The sequence below is a fragment of the Anolis carolinensis genome, chromosome 3 (genome assembly GCF_035594765.1).
Source record: "Anolis carolinensis isolate JA03-04 chromosome 3, rAnoCar3.1.pri, whole genome shotgun sequence".
Classification (NCBI taxonomy): domain Eukaryota; kingdom Metazoa; phylum Chordata; class Lepidosauria; order Squamata; family Dactyloidae; genus Anolis; species Anolis carolinensis.
The window spans coordinates 237,086,862-237,112,200 of record NC_085843.1 but is presented as its reverse complement, the minus strand read 5'-3'; the positions used below and the strand labels follow the sequence as shown (position 1 = coordinate 237,112,200).

At 38.8% G+C, this 25,339-nt stretch overlaps 1 protein-coding gene across 2 annotated transcripts in view; it reads right to left on the bottom strand.

Annotated features, from left to right (window-relative positions):
* wdr33 (WD repeat domain 33) overlaps positions 1-25,339 on the bottom strand; it is a 66,300-nt gene that overhangs the window by 6,604 nt on the left and 34,357 nt on the right. The window contains exons 9-19 of one of the 2 annotated variants that reach the window (XM_003218388.4): positions 17,978-18,104; positions 16,026-16,180; positions 13,768-13,846; positions 13,192-13,302; positions 12,080-12,174; positions 10,550-10,636; positions 9,973-10,112; positions 8,955-9,107; positions 7,180-8,211; positions 5,290-5,392; positions 4,239-4,707 (exon numbers count right to left, since the gene is read on the bottom strand). In XM_003218388.4, the coding sequence (XP_003218436.2) occupies positions 4,239-4,707; positions 5,290-5,392; positions 7,180-8,211; positions 8,955-9,107; positions 9,973-10,112; positions 10,550-10,636; positions 12,080-12,174; positions 13,192-13,302; positions 13,768-13,846; positions 16,026-16,180; positions 17,978-18,104 (2,551 nt within the window). The remainder of the gene's footprint in view (positions 1-4,238; positions 4,708-5,289; positions 5,393-7,179; positions 8,212-8,954; positions 9,108-9,972; positions 10,113-10,549; positions 10,637-12,079; positions 12,175-13,191; positions 13,303-13,767; positions 13,847-16,025; positions 16,181-17,977; positions 18,105-25,339) is intronic. The other variant, XM_016992141.2, reaches the window with a different exon arrangement.

Genomic DNA, 25,339 nt, shown 5'->3' with positions numbered 1-25,339 from the left:
TGAAGATAAAAGCCAATCGTCTAAATACGGAAAGACCATGACGTGCTGCTGACGTAAGTATGCTGCCACTACTGACATGCATTTAGTGAAAACCCTTGGGGCTGTGGAGAGGCCGAAGAGTAAAACATTGTAGGAGAAGAAACTGTCATCTACTGCAAAACTAAGGTATCTACGGTGGTCCTCTTTAACAGAGATGTGGAAATAAGCATCTTTGAGGTCCACCGAGGCTAACCAGGCTCCTTTCCTAATGAAGGGGAGGATTGTGGGAAGCGACACCATCCGAAACTTGCGCGGTTTTATGAAACGGTTAATGCCGCGCAAATCCAGTATTGGGCGGAGGCCCCCTCCCCGTTTGGTAACCAGGAAATAACGAGAAAAATAGGCAAGGTGGATCTTACTGGGCGGGATAGAAGAGATGGCTCCTTTATCAATTAGGACAGATATTTCCTCAAGGAGTACATCTGATGGGGAGGTGGCACAAATGTGTCCCACTGGTGGAAGGGAAAGAAACTCAATAGAGTAACCTTTCTCCACAATACTCAAAACCCATGAATCCGATGTGATTCGCCGCCACTCATTCAAGTATGGAACGAGCCTGTTAAGGTATAAACGGGGAACTTCTGGAGAGGAGGGGCGTTGAACAACTAGAGAACTAGAAGCCAACCGGGCTTCAGAATGAACTGGAAATAACGACGCGGGCAATGGAGATGTCGGGCTAAAAACGCCGTCTCCTATTGTCCGCTGACTTGGGCCCCTTGTACTGACCCCTGGAAGGGAAAGACGGCTTACGGTTCCCCGTGAAGGTGGACTGCTGGCGCTGTCTTCCCCGAGAGAATGAGGGGCTGTAACGTCCCCGGTAGTATTGGGATTGATATCCCCAACGCTGACGCTGATGGTAAGAATAAGGTTGGTGAGGATGTTGCCCATATTTATTGATGGTCTGCTTCATTTTGTGGGAATGTTCCAATTGTGAGTCAGTTTCAGGGTTAAATAACCCGGCCTCGTCCATGGGAAGATCCTCGATGAGGGAGCGAGCGGATGGGGACAGTGTAGCAGCCCTCAACCAAGCGTGTCTGCGTAGGGCTCCTGCTCCTGCTAGAAGTTTGCCAGATGCATCGGCGGTGTTTTTTGCTAGCTCCTTCTGAAGACTCGCGAGGAGCGTGGCTTCTTGTTTAAACGCCTTGGCTAAGATTTGCTCATTGGGAGATAGAGATTCAAGGAAGGGACCAATCTTGTTCCAAAGATACGTCTGGTATACGCTCATATATACTCCAAAGTGAGCCATCCTAGCGAAAAGGCAAGCGGAAGAATAAAATTTCGTTGCCATAGTGTCCAATTTTTTCCTTCCCTATCCGAAGGGGTAAGCTGGGCTTTCTGGGCCGGTTTAGGTTGCGCGTCCTTCACAACAGAGTTAGCGTTGGGCATCTTGGCAAGCCAGGAGGTTGCCGACAGATCCAACTTGTAAAGATTCTCAGCTCTTTTTGGGGTAGCTGGAACCAAAGATGGTGCAACGCCAACTGTTTTGATAATCTGGAGCAAATAGGGCAGGGTAGGTAGTGCCGTAGGTGTTGGTGATTGCTGCTCCGAAGAAGAGAAACACGGGTCTTTCACAACATTGGTGGGTTTCGGTGTCTCCAAGTTAAGAGCTCTTGAGAGTCTTATGAGAAGGGCAGCAAAGTTGCGAAATTCCTCAGTACGGAGGGGATCTTGCTCCGTTTCCGTTAGAGGTGTAGACGAGGGTCCATCATCCTCCACAGATGGATCTATATCTCCCGCATCTATTCCTTCCGGAGATGGAGCCGGTTGGCTCTGAGCTTGTTCACTCTCTGGGAATGCTGGTTGTGTTTTGGCTATCTGAGAGGAAATTGCGGTCTCTGGGATCGCTGATGGGGGCTGTTGAACAGCTTTGGCTTGAGTGGCTGAAATGGGAGGGGCATCGGGAGTTTGCCCTTGTAGTGGAAGAGGCAGTTCCCCTCGATTTCGATGGAAGTCAAAATAATGGTAAGGAGGGTAAGCGGGGAATGGAGGGGGGGGGGATAAAAGAAATTGGGATAACGATAGAGCGAACTATGGCCAGGAGACAGAGATCGTGGGTAAAAGGAAGCTCTGGAAGGGCTCCTCGAACGCGAGCCCCAGGATTCAGAAGAGGGGGAACGCTCACGGTACCGATGCCTTCCGTGTGCGGCCTGCTGCCGTCGCTCGGTGCTCCGGCCTCGGCGCTCCATGGCGCTGCTCCCTGCCTCCGCTGTTGGGCGGGGCGGGGGATAGCACAAAGTTTGCGGCGGGGAAGAGCTGGCATTCTGAGGGTTGGCGTGTGCGCTCACGCTCCTCTCCGCTGCCCCCGGGGCCTGGGAGGGCTCCACAGGGGATAGATGGGGCGGAGCTTCCTCCATGGGCGGGATCGGGGAATCTCGGTCCCGAGAAGAATCGCGTTCAGGTGAGGCTTGTGGTGGGGGACTCAGGGGCTTCTCGCCAATGAGTTGCCTCCCTTTTTTATATTTTTTGAGGCCATCCTTGGGTTTGAGCCCTTTCTGAGGTTTGGCGGCTTTGGCTTTTTTCCTCGGTGCCTCGGTCGGCAGCTCGAGTGGGCCTGCCAATCCCTCCTCAGCGGGGGGAGGGGGATTTTGCTCTTCAGCAGAGGAAGGGAGGGAGAGTGTTTCAGGGCATGGCCGTTTGGGAGCGCGCGCCGCTTCTGGCGCCAGAGCCTGTTCGTAAAGAGCGGCCTTAAGGCGGGCTTCCCTGTTGCGGCGTGCCTGGGGGGTAAAATTTTGGCAAATTTGGCACGTCTGAGGCACATGGCCCTCCCCCAGGCATATAAGACACTTATTGTGTCCATCAGAGTCGGGTAGTTTCGCGCCACAGGCCGCACAATTTTTAAAGAATAAGCTAGACATAGCCTGCCTGAGACGTCGGAGCCGTTTAGGGTCGTAGCGGAAGAGTAGTCGATGCAGTCCGGGTCAAGGTAAGTGGTCGGGAGAAGACAGAGACGTAGTCGTGGGCAAGCCGAAGTCAAAAAACCGTTAATAAAATGAAGAGGAGAGAGCTAAGAAGGTCCTACTAACTGCTGTCGCGCGGAAAAACGAACTGAGGCGTAGCTCCGCCTATAAGCATATTTATACTATGGGGAGATTGGGCGGGGCCTCCGCCAAAAAAGTTTCATCTAAAGCTTCTAGAAGGTTCCGAAATCTGCGCAGGCGCATTGGGTAAACCATATGTGCGCATTTCACAGACAACACGTAAGAAGAACTGGAACGGCCTGGACTACGATATTGGATTATGTTATTTTTAATAATTTTAATGTTGAAATGTTTTTAGTGGTTCTGTTAATGTATATGTTTATTTGCCAGATATGTGTTGCGTGGCATCTAATTGTGCTTTTATGTGTGCCGCTCTGAGTCCCCTTTTGGGTGAGAAGGGTGAGATATAAATATGGCAAATAATAATGATAGATAATACGCAGAAATGATTTTGCCAAGTTCCTTCCTCTTTACTGTTAGTATATTAATTTTAATGCTAAATTTACAACTATTTTGGAACATGGTCAAATAAGCATCAACATTACTCAGTTATCATTAGAAGTTCTGCTCCTACATCATATTATTATTTCATTATTTATTTTTATCTTGCTTTCTCCCAGTATAGGGACTTCAGCTGGTTTTCCTACAAGAAGTATATTAATCACAAAACAAAGGACTGCCATCAATTTCAATTCTGCCTGACAAAACAATGTCGCTTTAGACAGTAACCAAAAATCATGTTGAAATATAATTTTTGTTTAAACATACTACAGCTCATGTACGAGACTAAAGCGGCACACATTAATTCAAAATTTTGCTAGTCTTGTATTTGATGTCTATGAGAAAAAACACTTTATCTTTTAAGTTGTTCTTTTTGAGTCATTAATCCTTTATACAATCAGACAATCTGATTAAAGCTAATTGGTACTTTCCACAGACTAATGAAGGGAAAAATATTTTAAAATCAACAGGCAAGACTTTTCTGCTTGTCACCTAACACTATCAATGAACCTCCTAGGGGTACATGAACTACAGGTTAAGAAGTCCCCACTTTCTCCTGCTATAGGGCTTCACATTTTTTTGGATAATGAACAGAATGTCTGATTTCATTAAGATATATGGATTCATTTATTTAAACATTGTTGAGACTATGCATATAACATGAAATAGGAGAGAACTGTATCAGTCAGTTTTCAAATAACAATAGTAAATTATGCATACTTTTCATCTCTTCTTCCACGATACCGTCCCTCCTCAGGATCATGAGGGAATCGCTCGTCTGAAGGTCTCCGTCCATCCCAAGGCCCAGGAGGTGCTCGATTTGGGCCTCTGCCATCTCCCTCACTGAATTCCCTATGATCAGAGGGGAAAGGAGGGCCTGCACCACCTCGTCTCCACTTCTCTTCTTGGGGCGGGCCTCCCCGTCCTTCAAATTCACGTAAGCGGTGGCTATATCGCTTCTCTGGATGGAAGTCTTCATGAAACTCATCTGGCCGGTCAAAGTCATCATGGAAGTCTGGATGAGGTCCCCGTCTGTCTGGCATTCCCCTGTTCTCTCTGCCTTCACCCCATTCTTGGCCTCCTCGGAAAGGCCCCCTCTCAGGTCCAAGATCTGGTCCACCACTGTTCTGGTCATGTCTCCTTTCTGAGAGGGGCCCCATATGATGGTTGGATGGACCACGTGATTCACCTTAAGATAAAGGAAATGAACCTGTGTGCTTAACAATGAAATATTTGAAACAACGCCTCAATCCTCAGTTAACACTTTATTTTCCTTTAAAAGGAACAGCTGTTCAAGGCAAACAATTTGTGGTTCTGTAGTAACCCAAAGCATTCAGAAGACACATGTATCAGGAACTATATCTTATAGGCCAAATATCCCTAGGTTCATGAGCTTTTCATAATGCATGGAATTAAAATAAAGGTTACTTAAGTCATTTGTAATCTTTTAGAGAAGTTTAAAAATAAATCTTATTCATTAAAGATGGCATAGATTTAAGATTACACAGAAAGAATTCATCCAAATTCCAACAAAACTGACCAACCAGAGGCACACAGGCTGGATGTGCCCAATATATATTCCAGTTCCCAAGAAAGGGAGCATCTGTTCCTGGTGTTTCATTTTTCCCAAGTGTTCTGTGAGAAGCTACCACTAAAATGGTGTGTTCATTGTCAAGCGGTTCTTCTTTGAAGAAATCTGTCATTTCTTAATCACCAGTCAATACAGTGAATTCATATTTCTTATTCTAAGTAAACAAGATGTTAAAATTACCTTTATTAGGACCAGGTCCCTGGTTGTGAGAAGCATGACGGCCTGGACCTCCATGCTGCCCCAATCCTGGTATCAAGGGTGGGGGCCCTGAATTTTGTCCTTCCTTAAAATTAATGAAACATGGAAATTAGACCTGCTATTAAGCTAATCTACTGACAAAAGGCAAAGCCAGCCAAAAAAGAACTATTGCTGTGGAACCAGAATAAGTATTACTACTTTGCACTGCTTTCATGTGTATCTTTCCAAGACATTTACTTCTTTAATGGTAGACATAGCTCTAACTGAACTAAAACAAGCCAAAGGAAGTCTTAAAAAATAAAAATGTCTTAAACATCTGTTAATTTGGGTTTGATAAATCTTATCCTTCCTATTTAAGGGAAAAAGTACAAAGAGAGAATTGTACAGTGGCCAGATGCAACGAAAAAAAGAGAATTCATGTATCTGTTAACAGTGGAATGTAAGCAGTTATAGCTTTCCATAGACAACTGTCAAAATTCCATCTTCTAAATCATATTCAGAAGTATAAAAGAATTTTTTATAAATTGCAGGTCCCATCTTACACCTGGCAAGGGTGAAGTGCAGCCATATAGATGTTGCCACCTTGCTAGCCCCATAGATCATATACACAAACCAATGATTGGAAATGCTTGGAATTGCATCCCAGAATATTTGGAGAGCTGCATGATTTCCATACCTGGCTTACTCACAGGTAGCATATATACAAAGCAAATGTAAGAATGTACAATTTATTATATATTTTTTTCTTCCCAGCACTAGAGATTCTGGACGGACAAATGGGTGAAGTTATCTTGGAAAAATGAAATGACTGTATCTTAAAATATTCTGCCAAATAATGTGATTTCCCACTTTTCAGATATTTATCTCCTTCATGATACTCCCTCTTACATAACAGAAGAAATATTCCATCGTAAGTACTTATAGTGGAAATAAATATTAGTGAGAAAGATGTCAGACCAATGCAGTTAACACAGGTGATACTCTTGCAAATATCATATATTGCGAGTAAAGTTATACAGCAAGGGCTGCCTTGGGTTTTTCTTAATAGATTGTCTTTGCTTTGGTCTTCACTTTTGTAAAGTGATACTTCCCCACCCATAAATAGCAAGTGTTCGTTTTGTCTATCTACTTTAACATCTTTCTATGTTGCTACAACTCCATTCTATTATTTTTAAGTACTGAAATTTATCTATATCGGGCATGGGGATTGCTGGGGGTCCAGGGACAAACTTTCTAGCTTTCACCAAACCATACCAATTCCTCTCAGTAAGACCTGAAGTGGCAGGCCAGTCCATTGCCAGCTTCAAAAGTCTAAGCCTAATTTTCAATCCCAAGAAGAATCAAGGACATTTGTCTAAATGTTGACTTAGCATGTTTCCACAGATTCAATGGATCTAGTCTAGCTGGAACTGACAACAACTATAGATTGAAAGTCACATTAAAAAACTTAACTAAGATAAATTTAAAAGAGAATGGTGGTTCACGAACAGCAATACTCCATGCTTTTAATAATTCCTCTTCTGGTCTTCCTGCAAAAATAGGTTGTCTGGGCCTTGTCTACTAAACCACCAAGCCTTAAAATGTGAAGTAAATATGAAAATAAGATTTTGTACCAAAGCTAAGTTTTAAGGAATCAAGAAATTCATACCACTTAGATTCACACCACTATGATTCCTTTACACTTTTTCTGACAGCATATCATTAAACCCATATACTAACCATAGCTTATACAGCCCAAATTCTATGTGGAGCTTTGGTCTTAAAACTTGAAAATAATTAAAATTACAGATGTCAGGTCATAATTTGACAACACTCATTTTCTGCACATTTTTTGTTCTATTATATTATTCCCAACAAGATATACAGACATACCGGACTGAATGGGGGTCGAGGACCATCACCAAGTAAGGGAGTTTTCTGCTGCTGGAAAGGTGGGGGGGTCTGGGAGGGATGGGGGCCCCTTGAAGGGTTCTGCGGTCCTTGAGGCCCTGGTGGACCCTGCATGTTTCCTTGAGGTGCTGCCATGTTACTTTGTGGAGGTCCCTGCTGTCCTTGTGCACCTGGTGGCCCACGCAATTCCTGTGGAGGTCCCATCATTGAACCCTGAGGCGGAGGACCCCTCATCTCCTGGGGTCCATGTCCCAGTAAACCATGAGGCCCTCGTATTTCTTGTGGAGGATGGCCTATCATCATCCCTTGTGGACCAGGTCCCTGGTTCTCTCGTGGTCCTGGAGGCCCTGGAGGTCCCTGCATGCCTCTTGGATTAAGTCCCATTAAGGGCCCTTGAGGTACAGGACCCTGCATCCCTTGAGCACCTTGTACTCCATGAGGTCCTTGTAGTCCCCTTGGACCAGGTGGCCCCTGACCACCAGGTGGCCCCTGAGGACCTAGGTGGCCTTGTGGTGCTGGTGGACCTTGCTGACCTAAATGACACTGAGGGCCAGGCGGCCCTTGTGGGCCTAAGTGAACTTGAGGTCCAGAATTACCCTGTGGACCAGGTGGCCCTGGAGGGCCCATTGGTCCATGAGGGCCAGGATGTCTTTGCATTCCTTGATGTCCATGGATTTCTTGAGGTCTTGGCAGTCCTTGTGGAGGGCCTTGAGGGCCTACAAACCCTTGTGGTCCACCACCTCCTTGGTGCAAAGGAGGACCTTGAGGCCCCATTTGTCCTTGAGGTCCTGGAGGTCCTGGAGGTCTGAACTGTCCCTGTGGTCCAGGTGGTCCCATCTGAGGCATATTCATTGGCATCTGCTGGGGTGGATGAGGCTGCTGAAAGCCTTGAGGCACCTGAGACATTGGGCCTTGTCCTGGGAAATGCTGGGGTCCATGAGCAGGTCCTCCTGGAGGTGGCTGTGGTTGGCCTTGATCTACTTGCTTCTGTGCAAGCCTCTCAATTTTTAATTGCTATTGAGAAAAAGAAAACAATTGACATATGCACACCATAATTTAAACACAGGTTGAGCATCCGAAATACTACAAAATTATCCACAATGGTGGCTGAGACAGAATACCTTTGCTTTCTAATTGTTCACTGTATACCAACTTTATTTCATGCAGAAAATATTGTGCAGACATTTCATTCAGGCTATCTATATGAAGTGTATATAAAACATAAATTAATTTCGTATTTAGACTTGAGTCCCATTTCCAAGACGTCTCATTATGTATTCCAAATTTTGGAAAAAAATCCCAAAAATAGAACACTTCTGGTCTCAAGCATTTCAGATAAGGAATGCTCCTCTTGTATATTATTTCTGAACAGTTTTAATTTATATAATTATTTCAGCTGAAAAAAAATAATGGAAGGATTTAGTGGTTAGGTTCAGATTTCCAAGCAATCTTTCATACAAGCCGTATTCAAGGCTGACCCTTTTAAGTTCAGTATTAAAACTGCATCATCTAAATCAGATGTTTTATTTGTCATGGGCTATATTCAGCCACTGAATCAATGGAATGTACTTAAGTGTTGACTTACCAAGTTACTAGTTATTCAGTAGGACCTATTTTAATTGCGATTAACAACTTGATTATGGTCTGTATCTTCAGAACTACTACAATATATTGCATCATATTGTTATTGCTTTCCTACATTTTTGCTGCAAAGGAAGTACTCTTAAACAAACATGATTTTACTTTGGTTTATTTACCTCTAGAAGCTGTGGGTTGGTGTACTGAAGTGCTGCCATTTCCTGCTCAATCTCTGCCTGTGACTTCTTTTTTTCTTCTAGTTTAAGATCTTCCTTGCGGTCATTCAGTGGCTCACTTGGTGAAGGTATAGGAACTTTATTCTGCATCCAGGCCTGACCAAATATATATATATATATTAAAATATGGAAAATTACATGTGGTACTAAAATCAGACAAAATCTTTCCTTGCAATATGAAACTGTTCTAAGTCAGTTATAGTCAATATCTTTGGTGCCAGTTTAATCCCTATTCATGAGGAGATGGTACTATATTTTTCATTTGATCTTATCAAGGTCAAATTAACACTACCTAATAGAAAGGATTCAGAAAATATAGAGCCATGCTTTCAGCCACTCCTTGATACCAGTAGTTGGCCACCGAACGTATATTCAGTGCCTGCAGCCAAGGCTGTGCTTTACAGGTTTTGTGATCAACTTGCACAAATGAAGAAGTGCTTCCATGAATTCTCTGATTCAACAATTAGAGCAGTGGTTTTCAACCTGTGGGTCCCCAGGTGTTTTGGCCTACAAGTCCCAGAAATCCCAGCCAGTTTACCAGCTTTTAGGATTTATGGGAGCTGAAGGCCAAAACATCTGGGGACCCACAGGTTGAAAATCACTGACTTAGAGAGTAGAAAATTTGAAATCACAACAACCCTGTGATCCCAGCCATGAAAGCCTTCGCCAACACAATTTGAAATCTGATGAATTAATTCCTTGCTTTGCAAGTAGAGATCTGATAAAATAAAATTATGACGTTCATAACATATCTTAGGCAAAGTTTTGAATTCATACACTTATTTTTATTCATTAATTATTCATCAATAAAAAATTATCTGGCAATTCCAAAGGTAACTACTGGTGTTCGGCAATATTATTAATTTATGGGCTGATTATGAAGACATTTCAGGGTAGTAAAATCAATTTAGTGAAGTACTCCTATTGATCACAAAATAAGGAACCATATAAAATTACTAACCTGCTGAAACTGAGCAGGGATTGGTTTTGCATAGGGGACCTTTTTTTGTGGTACTTTCTTTTGGTCCTTTTGCATCACCTCCTCCATTCCCCAGTCCAATCCTGGGATTGTCATCTCAATTTCTGTTGTCTCATCTTTTCCTTCAACACAAGATAATAAGTCAATTTCATTTGGCACATAACACAGATATGAAACTGCTGGGTGAGGGAATTAGGTGAGCTTGAGTGGAGGATGATCAACACACTGATGACATATACTTCTATTTGTCTTTATCCACTGCACCAAGCAAAGTTGTGGGTGAACTGGATCCGGAAAGGGGGTAATGAGACAATAAACTGACACTGACTCCTAACAAGATGGGTAAATCCTGGATTTTGGAAATTTGTGTTTAATGTATATCACATGCTTATCAAGGCAAAAGGAAGGTTCTGGTCAATACTTTTAGGACAGATTAAAATTAACTTTCAAATACAATCTTATTCATGTAGTAAATAACTCAAGAATAAGTCCTACGGTGTTTAAGGGCCTTATTCCCAGAAGTGTATCCATAACACTGAAGTCATAGTTTCTTTCTTACCCATCTGCTCTTGTTCCATGGCTAGTTTCAGTTGTTCAGGTATTCCCATCCCTGGAATCACTGCAAGACTATTGGGTTCAAGGTCATCTACCAAAGGGAAAATGAACTGATATTAGAAACATATGCTGTGTGTCCTATGGTGCTGATTCAGAGAGGGGTACTTCAGATCAGAGTCGCCACTGTCTGCATAGCTAGCTTCTGAGCCAGGTTGGGGCCTGGCAAGTGTCCATAATGCATGTTGCCGAGCTGGCCCAGGGTCACCGGAACATATTCAGTGCTGCTGGACTGCCAACCTTTCTTTACCCCATCATTCTGGGCTTTGCAGTGCCCAATGGGAATGAAAATGGTGTTGGTCCCTGCTCAGTGCCTGTGATGATAGCTATGAAATGATGAGTGAGGGGAAATGGGGAGGAATCAACCCCCCCCTTTCGCCCCTCCCTTATCCGATCACCTCTTCACTCTGGCTAGTGTCACTCCAGGTGCTGAGCAATGAACATTGCCATTTTTATGCCTGGTGGGCACCGCTAAGAAAAAAAACAGGGAAAGGTAGTTGCAGCCCCTGTTCACAGGCTGCCCAAGGGCAGGGAAAGTGGGATGGCAGTGTAAACAGAGAAGCTTTGGATCATCCCACAACTTTGTAAAATGAGAGACAAAGCCACAATAAGGTGAATGGCCCTTGTGCATCATGTGAACACCACAGAGTCCATTCATTCTCTAACCAACTCATCTGGCCTGTGTAATTGGGCCCGTAAATTTCAGCTGAATTTACTTTGATGGTATTATTTTAATTGCCACAATGTTAATATCAATTGTTTCATATTATACTCCTTTACTAAAGCTGCAAGAACTTAAAATCCTGGTTCCAGTTGAGACACACAGTAAGGAAAATATCGTTTTTCTTACTGGCTGGACTATGGCAGCAAGATAAATAAAAATGAAATGACTTAAAAGTCTAAATTCAACTGCTAATCCCAATTAACAGGGGGGTCCACTGAATTAATCGAATGTATATGGATGTTAATTTACCAAATTCAATTGCTCTAATGGATTTATTCTAGCTGGGACCAACAGCTAGACTGGCACTAAATGGTGCAACTGCTGATCCTAAATGAAATAGGACAATCATGATTCCTAATCTGTGTTGAACTACACTGTAGTACTAAATGATGGGGATAGGGTAAGGAACAAAATAATGAAGAAATATTTTAGGAGCAACCGTTTTAATATTTAATACTTTTTAGATCATTTTAAGTTCTGCTGCCTCTTTGGCAAGATCTTCTTTCATAATTATCACATAAATGGTTATGAAGTCCAGTGTGGTATGCATAACAACCAGAGTGCTAGATTAAAATTGATGAGGACTAGGTTCAAGCTATAAAGCTCAATAAAAGACTTTGGGCCAGTCATCATCTCACAGCCTAACCTGTATCACAGAACTGTTACGATGACAATAAAGTGTCCAGGAACATTTTTTTCAACTTGAGCTTCTCAGGGAAAGAGACTTTACAAAGGTAATAATTAAACAAATACCATATTCTACCCCATCTTCTGACATTCCTGGGAGCAGGTTCAAGTTATAACGATCTCGCATTTTATCTCCAGGACGATTCCGAGTCCAGAATTTGCTGTCAAAATAAAACTAAGATATAGTATCCTTTGCTAATACTTTGTCTCTTAGAAGTAGCCCCTCTTAACAACCGTTAATTTCAAGTCCCTCATTCTTTTTGTATTCTAGTGGATCACTTCAAGCCAAAATGGAAATTACTTCTCCTCTTGTCTTGAGAGCCAATGTGATGTAGTGGTTTCAGCATTTCACTATGGCTACGGAGACCAGGTTATTAATCCATACTCGGCCATGAAAAACCACTGAGTGACCTTAGGCAAAGGCAACCCCCCTCTGGGGAAATCTTGCCAAGAAAGCCCTATGACAGGTTTGCCTTAGGGTCGCCATAAATTGGAAACAACTCAAAGGCATACAACAACCATCTGAAATAGGGAGTATAGATATAGTTCTCCCAGATATGCAAATAGTTGCAACTGAGATAAGGGGGAAGATTATTTTTATAACAGAAATTAATAATTTGCTGAGCATGAAGGATTATGTTGAGAAGTGATTACCAACATAGATGTTCTCAACTACTTCTCACCAACATTAATAGAACCACGAAGTAACTTTTCCTGAAACTGTAATATTATTTTAAACATTTTGTTAAAATGATACGTGTTCATGGTACAACAAATATAGATGGCATTATTTAAACATTCAATCTGTCTCCAAACTACAGCTTCTCCACATTTACCTGTGGGACTATTATTCACGGTCTTTCTATTTGACGGATGTCCTGCTATATTGTGAGCTTGTTATGGCAGAAATGTGCCAACAGAATAACAGTGTAATAAATTATATTTAATTTGGATTCAGTTTATTTGTTCATCCATAGACAAATACATTGCTGCAAGTTGTTATTGTTACTTGATTGTGGTACGAATGTATACGCGAAAGGTACTACATTTAAAAAAATTGTTTTCCTTCTGCAAGGTGCGTGTATACATGTGTATGCTGAGGAGAAAACAAAATAAATAAAATATGGATGTTATTATCAAACAAAATGCTTTTGGGGCACAGGATTTAGTTCAAATACCTGGTGTGATCATTTGATCCAGAGCACAGAATGTGTCCTAGAGGATGCCAAGCCAAACTCCAGATCATTCCTTCATGGGCCATTTCCATACCACCCACTTCCTTTTCCACCCTATGGAGAACAGGATGAAAGTACTTTATCAAAAGAATACAGATCAGGCACTAAACCCCATTTGCTATTCTACCGCTCAACATTTATAGTCTTATTGAGAATGTGATATATTGTCCAGCAGGCACCTGCATTTCATTTGTTTGATTTGTATAAAAATGTTCAAATACATTTTAGAATTAGATTAACCCATGGAGAACCCCAGAGGAAAGCTAGACAGTGATATAGGACAGGGACTAAAGGTACATGCTTTCCATACATGTCTATATATTATTAAGAAAAAATACTTACTAAGAGCATTAAGCTCTCGTCTAGCTAATTACACAAATAAGAGATTAACTCACATTATCTAAACATTACACTGAAAGAGCATCCCAAGGAGAGATGCATCGATAGAAGAAATGGTTTTGAAAGATACTGAATTTCTCAACTGCTATTACTCTTCAGACTAAGGACCACATTACCTACCCAACATGCCAGAAAAGCAAAGAGCCATCAGATCCTCCACTGGCAAAAAGGCCTTCATGAACGGGATGCCAGGCTACAGCTATAAAGTAACAGAAAATACAATGCTTTTATATTTTTAGATTTTACCAATAGTGAAAAAGACATGCAAAAATACATGTGTGTCAGTATTTGCCTAGAGCAGTGGTTCTCAACCTATGGGTCCCCAGGTATTTTGGCCTAGAACTCCCAAAAACCCCAGCCAGTTTACCAGCTGTTAGGATTTCTGGGAGCTGAAGGCCAAAACATCTGGGGACCTACAGGTTGAGAACCATTGGCCTAGAGACAACAGAGATTCAAATGGGAGGGAGAGCAGGAGGAATTAAATTTATATTTACCAATTGAACAATGAAACATAGGCATCACTGGTAATCTAGAAGAGGAACTGGTGAAAATGTATGCCCTGGGGTCTTTGTGGAAGGATTTGGGGGAGACAGAAATACAGAGGTGAAGATATTTGAATGCAGAGGAGAAGATAGTTCACACAGAACAGTCAGGAGCCAGAGGATAGTAAGGAGAAGCTGAGTTCACTACTCAAACAGGAGGAACTTGGGATACTAACATTGACAAATAAAACACCTGGGAAGATAAAAGAACTATAAAATGACTGCATCTCAGAAGTATGACAATCAAGGAGGACAGCAAGTTTTAGTTTGAAATCTAGCAGACAGGTACAGGAGAGGAGTTTGTGAGAATGGTACATTAAATACTTTTTGTGGGAGAAAGTCATTCTAGATTGGGTTATAACCTGCTGCTGCCCAGATTATGCCAGGATCACATGGCTGAACATGATATTCTAGATCCCTTGTTACTCTCACAGTTCTTCTCATAGTTGAGTCAGAAGAGGCAAGAGATGCAGCAAAAGTGTTGGCACTAGTTAGATAAGCCAGAAACAAGACAGCCACAACAGACAACTGAAGTAGTTATGAAGGAATGTCACTAAGGAATCGTTTAAATATGAGAAGGAGGGGAGAATTGGCTTTTAGATGAAGCCACTTTAGTGTCTTAGGGTATTTTGCTTAAGGACAATATCCAGACCTGTCTAGAGAAATTTTGAGATGTCTTTTTTTTTTTTTGCTCCTAGAGTAACTTGATTTGGTTTACTGACCAGCAAGTGGCTCTCCAGGTGGTTTTGACTAGATAGACATTAAAAAGGCATATCCAATCTTTGAAATCCAACCAAAAAACAGCTACTCAGGAACACTAACTAATTGGGCAGTTGGTATACACAGTCAGCTGCCTATAATTCCCAACAACTGTTGAAAGTTCTTGTTGCTTGCTTCTCCTCGACTGACAGTGCTCTTGGTACCTTTATGTCTCTTGGGATTCTTGACTCTGGATAAGTTACAGTACAGGTAGTAAGTTTTTTTTTACATGTTTAAATAAACTAATGGAAAAAAAACAAGGGATTTAGAAAAAAATTAAGAGAAAAGAAAGATATCACAAGGAATACTGAGCAGAGAGTGAAAGAAGGTCTAATTTAGCTAAAGGCAAGGGGAAGAACTCAGAGAGGAAAGGAGAGCCTACAGTCTAAACTATATTTCTTCATATCGGTGACATAACCCATGGCCACACAGCCCTATATCCCCGAATATCAAAGCAGAAAATCTCACATTATCTGAGTGTGGACTCAGATGACCCAGTTCAAAGCAGATATCATGGGATTTTCTGCCTTGATATTCTAGGATATAGGGTTGTGTGGAAGGGCCCCCAGTATAGAATATCTCCTTTGCTGCATACAGAGAAGTGGTCCTTAGCTTTGATCAAAAACATCTTGGGAATCTTAAAGGAAGGATATAGAGACTATTCACAGAATCTGGAAGTGACAAATAAAATAGCATAAGGCAATAAGGTTGAGAAAAAATGTATGGTGAAAACAGAGTAGAGGTTATTAGAGGGCATAAAGAAATTGCATGAGAGAATTCAAAACAGCAAAGCTAAAATCTTGAATAATGTTAGCTGCTTTAAGATAGGATAACAAGTGACCATTTATATGGTACAATGACTGTAATTTTTAGCAAGATGAAAAAACTGCTTTCACACTACTCAAATGTAAAATGATTAATGCAAAGGCAGCGATATCAGCTGCATTTCTTATGCACTAGGCATCACAGAAATTGGAATCCCATGGCAACATGAGCTCCAGGAGGTCTTTAAACTTGTTTTTAAATAGCATGAATGGTCAACCAAAGCTCAGAAAGTTAACAGAAGATAATTGTAACCTGTGGCTTCCTTTTTATGGCCCCTGAACACCTGAAGCTCTTCCTTTAGATTTCGAATATCAAAGAGTTTGCAAAGATGATCACGAGATGCTGTAAGTAACCAGTTGCCATTTAAGTTCAATTTGACTTCCATCACAGTGTTTTTATGAGCATGTCTGGAAAAATAATAAGAGTAATTATACAGAATTGAGTATATAGCAGAAACCTATATTTGGATATAGCTCAAAATTATGTCGCTTTTCACTTCGAGTAAGGCCCCTTCTATGCTGCTATATAAAATCCAGATTATCTGTTTTGATAATCGGGATTATATGGCAGTGTACAAGGGGCCTTAAAATGGTAAAGTCCTGTCTCACATTAAACCAGGGAAAGAAGCATGAATGATCTTCTTCAATGTCATGCAAAGGTGTATACAGATTTTTAATATAGACCAAAATGTGTCTACTGAAGTTAGTGCTCTAACCAGGACACTTCTTTCACCTGTAGACAAGCATCTAGCAGTTCACTTAGCATTCTTTCAAAAAGTAAATCAGTGATCTAGGGGAACTATGATTAGGTGTCACATCTCCCTTCTCCCCTTCTTCTTTATTAAGCCAACGTAAAATGGGATGGATTCTTTCCACGAATGCTGTCTTCCTAATATAATCCCAATTGTTTTTTCCCCAATTGAGAAAATATATGTACCTTTACGATTTCTTTAACTGGATTAATAGCAACAGCAACAACAATTGCAAATTTGGGGGGGGGGGGGGTTACAGGAGAAAAGTACACTAAGGAAATGGTAAAAGAGAAAGGATTAACTCTTCTGCTCCAGTGCCATGGTCCCAGCAGAATCCCATCTATGATCATGTATGGATTTTAAATAGACGTGGAGATCTCTTAACAGGATCTCCAGTGTCTTGCCTAAACTGCTTCTGCTGTAACCTGAATCTGCACATAAAAATGGCTGAATGTGGCACTGATGCTGTTACTGGCATACTATTTTTGTTGTTGTTAAACCATCATACAAACAGGCACTCTGCATTTATTAATTGCTATGTGGTTTGTATTTTGCCTTTCCTTTTGAATACAGCAGCATATACGGTTCCTCTGAACGTGACTATTGTGTCATACTCACAATAATCCTGTACAGTAATTAGGTTGTGATATGAAGATATATCACCTTCACAGCAGCTAGAATATGAATCTGGGTCTCTCTAATTTCACTGTGATAACTCAGACCACAACAATGTGGTGAGTCATATCATCTTACTGCCATCTGCTAACTACCTAGAATTTTCAAGTGATTTCCAGTTACAAACCTAGCATGTTACACTGTGCTTCCTGTGGTTTTAAAAGTATCTTTGATCTTGAATATATCTATTTTATTTTTCAATACATTTTCCTTTGAAACCAATTCTCATACCAAATTCTAAGAACAGTATAACATAATGCACTTGTCCTTGGGTGGTGACTAAGAAACTGCAAGTTGTGTTGATTCCTTTTACCAACTTAGATTAATGATGGAGCAATCATCTTACAAAATATTCTAAATGCAATTACCAGTTGGCCCTCCACATTTGAGGACCTGATTAAGATGTTATCTCTAGGAACCTTTAGGTCCTCCAGTGTGACTCCATGGTCAACTTCTGACGTAAGTTGATTGCAGAGGCATACTTGAGAACCTAGAGATTCCTAGAGGGAACACCTCTCTAGGAATCTCTAGGTCCTCCAGTATGTTCCAGCAGAAGTTGACCATACAAACTAGAGATTTCAAGAGACGTGTTCCCTCAAGTTAACAAAATAGCCATTTTATTATTTGATTCCCCTCCCCACACTTTTTCAGGGGTCCTGTGCCCCTAACCCCAGCCAATGTGGTGGGCTGGCTGTAGCAACATTATTCTAAATCAATACCAAGCTATCTACATCTGTTGTATGAATAAAAAAGCATTTTCTAAGAGCCAGACACTTACAGTGTAGCAAGGCTCTGGCCAGTCTTTGGATCCCAAAATTTGATTGGTTGTTGACTATCTTTACTTCCAGAAACCACCAATCCCTTTGTGGGATGCCAGTCAACACATTTGACATCAGCGCCATGGCCTGTTGAAAGTACGAAAGTACCAATTAAGAGATTTCACACAGAAAATGAGACAATAATGCAAATCCAAACATGTAATAAAGCAGCATGTTTTGAACAAGATCTAAATAATATGCTCTCATTGGTCATAAAAGATGCTTTAGAAGCCAGTTGTTTTTCTCCAGTAATGTCAAATTTTATACAAAATGTTATACAAAAATATTTTCAGTAATTTTATGTTCAATTATTATGTCTTGATACTCCAAATACAAATTTGTACAATATATGTTTAAAATCAGTTGCTGTTTGAACCTTTATTAACATGAATTTATTCATATTTGCCTCAATAAAGAAATTTCAGCAGCATGAAATAATCTCGTTATGGCAGAACTCTTTGATATGTGAACGTTAAGTTTGTGTTCAGAAAAGGTATTATGTGTGGTTGTCAAGGAAAAGAAGGGAAGGGAAGGGGGGAAAAGAAAAAAAGAGGGAAAGGAAAAAATATTTAAAGAAAAAGAAATACGTAATGCTATTTGGACAAGCTGGAATGTCACAAAATTAGAAATAAGTGATTCCTGAAAAGGATAAATATGTTGGAATAATATTAATGAAACATGTGACTATAACTTTAAACATCTTTCAATGTATGTAAACTTGGTTTTTATAGTTATAGTTATCTGCACTGGTGTGTGTAAAACAGTCAAAAAGCTCAAACCACAAGAAAATATCTTATTGCCTGTTCCCATTCTTATGGGGTTATTTTTTTTTATTAATGTAATATCTAAACATGATGTGTTTAGACATATTCTGAAATTCTCTTAATCATGAAGATATATTCCCTGCCTTGCAAGGAGTTTCTTTTTAAAAAAAATACATTAGGATTTCTGTATATGATATGGAGGGGGGAGAAGTAGCTGGTAATTTTGCTTTGAAAATGTTTTGAATTTGAGTGATGATAGAGTATGTTATACTTATTTAGCACAAGTTGCCATTAGAATACAGATCTAGACACATCCCATTATTTTTGAACGTATATTTTCTGATTATATATTAGATTGTTTGTATCAAATAATTAATAAAATAATTTCCAAAAGGAAAAAAAAATCTCTACACTTCAACAGTGCACATGAACATTTTTTGCAGTAGTGACAGAAAATAAATGACTGCAGTGTGCCATATTTCTGCTCAAAAACATAATGTATCTCTAAGTTGTTTTTAAACCTAATCATTTCATAATATTATGCTATGATTTAATATAAGGATTTGATGTGATGACTTGCATTTAATTGAATTAATAAGTTAGCTTTAGTTTTAATGTTATTCAATGTTATTTTAACCTGTTTTAAGTTGATATCGTACACACTTTTACTAAAGATGGAAGGATTCCAACTTAGAAATTATTGTTTATTTTTCAACTACAGTAGTTAGTTATAAAAAAATTCCCAAAAACCTTATAAAATTTTGATCACCACAGCTCCCTATACCTTTCCAAATAATCTAAAAATTAGTGAACTCATATAAGCATAAGCAACATTAAAGTAGCCAAGTTATTTATGATTGCAGTTTATAAACTCTTCCAAGATGATGATGATTATGTTTATTTATACCCTGCTTTTTTTCTCTACAAAGTGGCTTACATTAAAAGCATTTCAATACTATGTAAAAGTTGTTGTCTTTTGTTATGTTGTTTCTAGGGACTGAGTCATCTCAATCTTCAATAAAACCAGATTATCTTACCCTTCTTGGTAAAAGTTTATATTCAGCCCCTATCTTTCTGTGGGCTGAATGAACAACTGCAGGCAGCTTCCCTGGCCTCATCTACACTGCTATATAATGCAGTTTGGAACTGCATTATATGATCACTGTAGACGTATGTTGCACATTTCAACACAGTTAAACTGCATTGTATGGCAGTGTAGATGGGCCCCTCTCTCCTGTCTGCAACTGATTGTCTGCACTGATATTATACATTTTTTTGGTGATGAACCACTGATACATACAGAGTTCTTGAAGCCACTCATATGGAGCTCTTGCCCCTAATACTTTTCAGCTATTTCAATTTTTTCTCTGAAGATATAGACCCATAACACAAAAACTTGCTTCATTTGATCAGTGGCTATTTGTATATACAATGACATTCAGATCAAAAATTAACTGATTGCGTGGAGGAGATTGTTACAAAAAATAGCTGTACGGTGCTACCTTTAATCATGCTCACTTGAACACTGAACTCATTATAAAAATTGCAGCTTGATTTAGTCTATTAAAATGAACACCAATTTTTGTTCTGTTTTTCATCTTTTATGAAAAAACAGCTACACAGCTTTTGAGCATATTTACATTGTTACAGAATTTGACCTTTGACAAAAATAGAGGGGAAACTGTTAAGGCTGCAGCTTATTGTTGTTGGCAAGTTGTCCAAGACATTTAGACCTATCCCTCCAACTATAAAGGTCTGCATTTTTCAGAGAATGGAAGTATAATGTAATAATGCTATTTATAACCAACAGCTTTTAAATTACCAGTGTTGTCAAGTTACTTGTAAAAAGACAAATGTGATAACTGTGTTACTAAAAGCAAACAGTGACTTGCTTCTTATTCCTAAAAGCTTGAAAGATTGTGTTTTAAAGAATAATTTAAATAATTTAAAAGTAATGAATGACTAGTTTGACAATAACAAGTAATGCCATGTTACTCAATGTGTACGGTTTATAAATGGTAAGACTTATAGAAATATGACACTTTTTAAAAGGTAATATTCTATGCTGTGTCCTTTAGTGAATGAGATATGAATCCGGTATATAAATTAATTAAATAAATAAATATTCCCCCATTCTTCATTTAGGAACAGTGATATTGAAAGAGGTAAAAGAAGCAAATTAGATAATATAGTATATACGGACTGGGAGGCTGTTGTTTTGGATTTGGCAGTATCTATCACTCCACAGTTTAAGAAGAAGGATAGAAATCAGTTCTGGAAGTAGGGTAAATAACGTTTTTCTTACTTGCCTCTGATTGATACACACAATAGATTAAAAACAAAGCATATTTTCGCTTCAGAATTATTTGCCCCTTTCAAATATATGGAAATTCTATTTAACTGATTAAAATGTATACTATCAATTGACCAGATTTTTGGGGTTACAGCTCTAGCAACTGTCTACTGTTTAGAAGATATATTCCAACTATCAGTAAGAAAAAAACCCGCAAAGTACCCCCCCCCCAACAGTAACTCAATCAATTTATGTTTTACCTGCTAATGAAAGTATCTAAGGCCGATTTTTAAATGTTGTTATAGGCCAGAGCTGGTACTGAATTTTCTAGGACAGTTACTGAGCAAGGGAAAAGGGGGAAAAGGTTACTACTATGATGGTTTCTTATAGCTTGAACAGATGCAGCTCTCAAAGGTTTTGACTACATGGCTGATAAACATTTCTGTCCCGGTATAACACAGTTAACACCTGCTTTAAGCAAACTAGACCTTGCTTCAAACTGTTTTACAGTTAACAGATAGAGTGTGAAGTGTGTCTGTCCACCCACATATAGTGCAACTGTTTTCTAGGTCACTAACTCAACTTCACAGCCCTGAGAGAATTATAATGATAATTCAGGGTGATTGTTAGACGAAATTTAAATAGAATTCCATTTTTTATAGCTCTGAAAACACTTGGAACCAGGGATCACTCTATTCCCAAAGAGAGACAGAGAAGTATTTCATCTCAGATTCTTTAGAATATAGGCTTCACAATTCAGCTGCTGCCACATTTCCAGGGAAATTTTGCATGTCAGTTTCATGAATTGCAAACTACTGCTGCAAAGTAAACTATTTTTGAATTTGACAGCCTTTCCCATAAGCAATTTACAATATGACTTGGGCGTGCCTATGTCTATTATTTAATTAAAATACATTTGTTCATGTCCTTTAAAAATATATTATTTAAGGAAATTTCATGAATTGGATTTGTTACATGACTCTCTGTAGTTGTTTTCTTTGAAATCTTTTCTGGAGAAAGGTGCATATAAGTTATGTAAATAAATCAACAATAGATATGTAACACTGACCCCTTACACAGAGCTTCTTATGTAGAGTACCATACACAGGGATTTTTGTGTGTGCTGGCTGCCCTATTGATTTCCAATGGTGTGGCAGATATACTTGAAAGTGTGTACTGTTCCCTAAGCTGACATTCATGGAGTAAGCAGGAGAATTCCATATAATGTATATTTTTAAATCAACTAATTTTACATTGTATACAATGATATTCATTCCTTTGTCTTAGCTGAATAGTATTTTTAGTTCTCTTATTTGTATACTGTGTTTCCTTTAAGCAGAGACATTAAAAGCATGACAGGAAGAAGGGACCAATAATTTAAAAACAAAATGTGTGTATAAAACTAAGGAGAGAATGATACTAAAGAAGGTTGTTAATCACAACACCTAAATATATATACATGTTTGAAACTTCAACTTTGAAAGGAAACGAGGAATTAGTTAAAGAAAGTGAGGGTGCAGAGTGAAGATGAGAAGCATTTCAACATTTAATCTATAAAACAGGGATGAATATTTTATCTTTTCACAAAACAATTCTACACTTTCTTTTAAAATGTTAAGTATTTTTGCAGGTACAGGTACTGCTCACATTTCATATAATCTGTTCAGCAAGGTAAGAAAAGCAGAAGCATGTTCTTATTTATAGTTAGAAATGTAGGCTTTATCCAAAGATGTCTGTGGTGTTTATTGTATCAACAGGTTTATATACCATTCTAGTACTGAAAATGTAATGAGATCAAGAATATAAAGAATGGATCTATGGACAATCAGATAAATGAATTTCAGCTTTCATGGTCATTTGTTTTGAGCTGAGATCACCATTTGGAGTACATTAATATGCGTTAATTCCTATATTTTCTTGGGAAAAGTGGAAGAATATTCCAACCATCAAACTATGCTTTGTTCTCTTGCTCCACTAGTGAGTAATCCATGCCCCCTGTGGTATATCAGCTGCTGCTACGGATATTTCAGGAAAGTGTCTGCACTTTGCAACAGACATCTCCAGCATGAGAGGGAATATGTCTGCAAGTAATTTTGCAAGTTGCTTGCAAGTAATTTTAAGAACTGTATCAGTGTGCTCATATACTAGATTTACTCTGGCTGAAGACCTGATCAGTTTTAAAGCAGTGACAGAAAAATTTTGGGAATCATTTCATCCGCTCCGCCCTAATAAAAGTATGGGAAAAATACAAAAGATTTATGTACGTTAGGACCCCACTATGGATATCGCCGTTAGAAGAAAACAGCAGGAAATTATTAGGTTGGCCCGAATGGCCAACCTATAAAGAAATTCTATACAAGAGAGATGATAGTTATCAGATAAAACCTCTGGAACAAATTAAAAAGAAATATAAAAATTTGACTTGGCTTCAGTATGCCCAAATAAAACAAAAATTTTTGGTGGATAACGAAATTGGCTTCACTATAAATGAAAACTTCTGGGATAAGATCCTCCAAGATGATAAGAAGGAAATAACTAAGATATATGATAGATTATTAGATTGGATGAACGCAACAGATGAAGTCAAAAATTGTATGTTAAAATGGGCCAAAAACATTGGCAGACCAATAAGTATGGAGGAGTGGGAAGTCTTATAGAAAAAGAAACAAAAATATACCTACGCATGGGACTTAAAGGAGAACTGGTTAAAATCATTTCATAGGTGGTATATTACACCGAAAAAACTAGGAGAAATGTACAAAGAAACGCAAAACACTTGTTGGAAATGTAAGACTCATATTGGATCATACTTTCATACCTGGTGGTCATGCTCTGAAACAAGGAAATACTGGAAAATGATACACTTAGAATCCCAAAAAATATTAAAGAAAACATTCCCATTGAAACCAGAATATTATTTATTGGGGCTGACAGACTCGGAAACAAATTTCAATTTAAATGAAGACAAAATCTTTATATACATCTCCACGGCAGCAAGGATTATCTTTGCAAAATATTGGAAACTACAAGACGTTCCAACTAAAGATGAATGGCTAGGAAAAGTTGATGACATTAGAGACATGGACGAATTAACATTTCTGTTAAGATCCTATAGAGTACAATCAACAAATAAGACTGACTGGAATTTATTTAGAGATTATATGGCAACTAATATCACTTAATTCCTTTTTTTTAATTGGAAACTGGTAAAATGACTAGAAGACATAGGTTCTACCAGGACAAGACATAATATAATATAATTTAATTAGATTCTCATAAGGGACGAATGGAAGTACAAAACATGTTACATGTGCGTGGTTTTTTTTGTTTTTTTCTCTCTTTCTTCGTGTAATTTTTATTTATATATATATATATATATATATATATATATATATATATATATATATATATATATATATTAAATCTCTCACCCTTCTCTTTTTATTATTATTATTATTATTATTATTATTATTATTATTTCTTTTTTTCTCTCTCTTTTCCTTAATTTTTGTGTTGTTTGTGTTGTTTTTGTTAATGTGACACTGGTAAACTCAATAAAAATTACAAAAAAAAAAAAAAAAAGCAGTGATAGGGTGTTACTTCAGCAGGGCCTCTGGTATCTTTCCTTGAAACCAAGGCAGTCACAGATGTGACCTGGATGAGTCCAAAAACAGCACCTTGCAACCCAATAATTAAATATATTCAATAGACAGATAGCTGAAAGGATAATTTAAAAACTTTCAAAAATAAAGTTCTTTTTGAGGCAATCTTCTCTTCTGTTATGACAGTGGCTTCTCCATTTTTTTAATAAAACGTTTGCAATTTGTAACTTTATTGAATATAATAGTGCACACATGTCATGGTATCAGGGGACTGTGCAGAATTTTCACTTTCTAAAAAGAGATTAAAAATTACCCACAACACTCATTTATAACGATTCTGGCATTCTGCTTTTATGTATGCATTTATTCCAATCTGTAGTTGCTTCTATGCCATTTTCACTTTTTTATGCAAGCTTTCTGAACAACTACAGTTCATATATAAATATTTTGATGAGCTGGGAGTACATAGCCAGTGAAATTCAACGATATGGTGATAGCACTGAAAGTAAATGATAACCTTGCATAGTGTGAATGGAGGAACGTGCCAAAGTAAACAGGAAACATTTCTGTCTTGCTGTAGTATACTAGCACAATGTAAAGTGGCAGTGCAGGAAGTGTCACCCAGTTGCTTTGACAACTTTATATATTGATGGCTTTGAAATG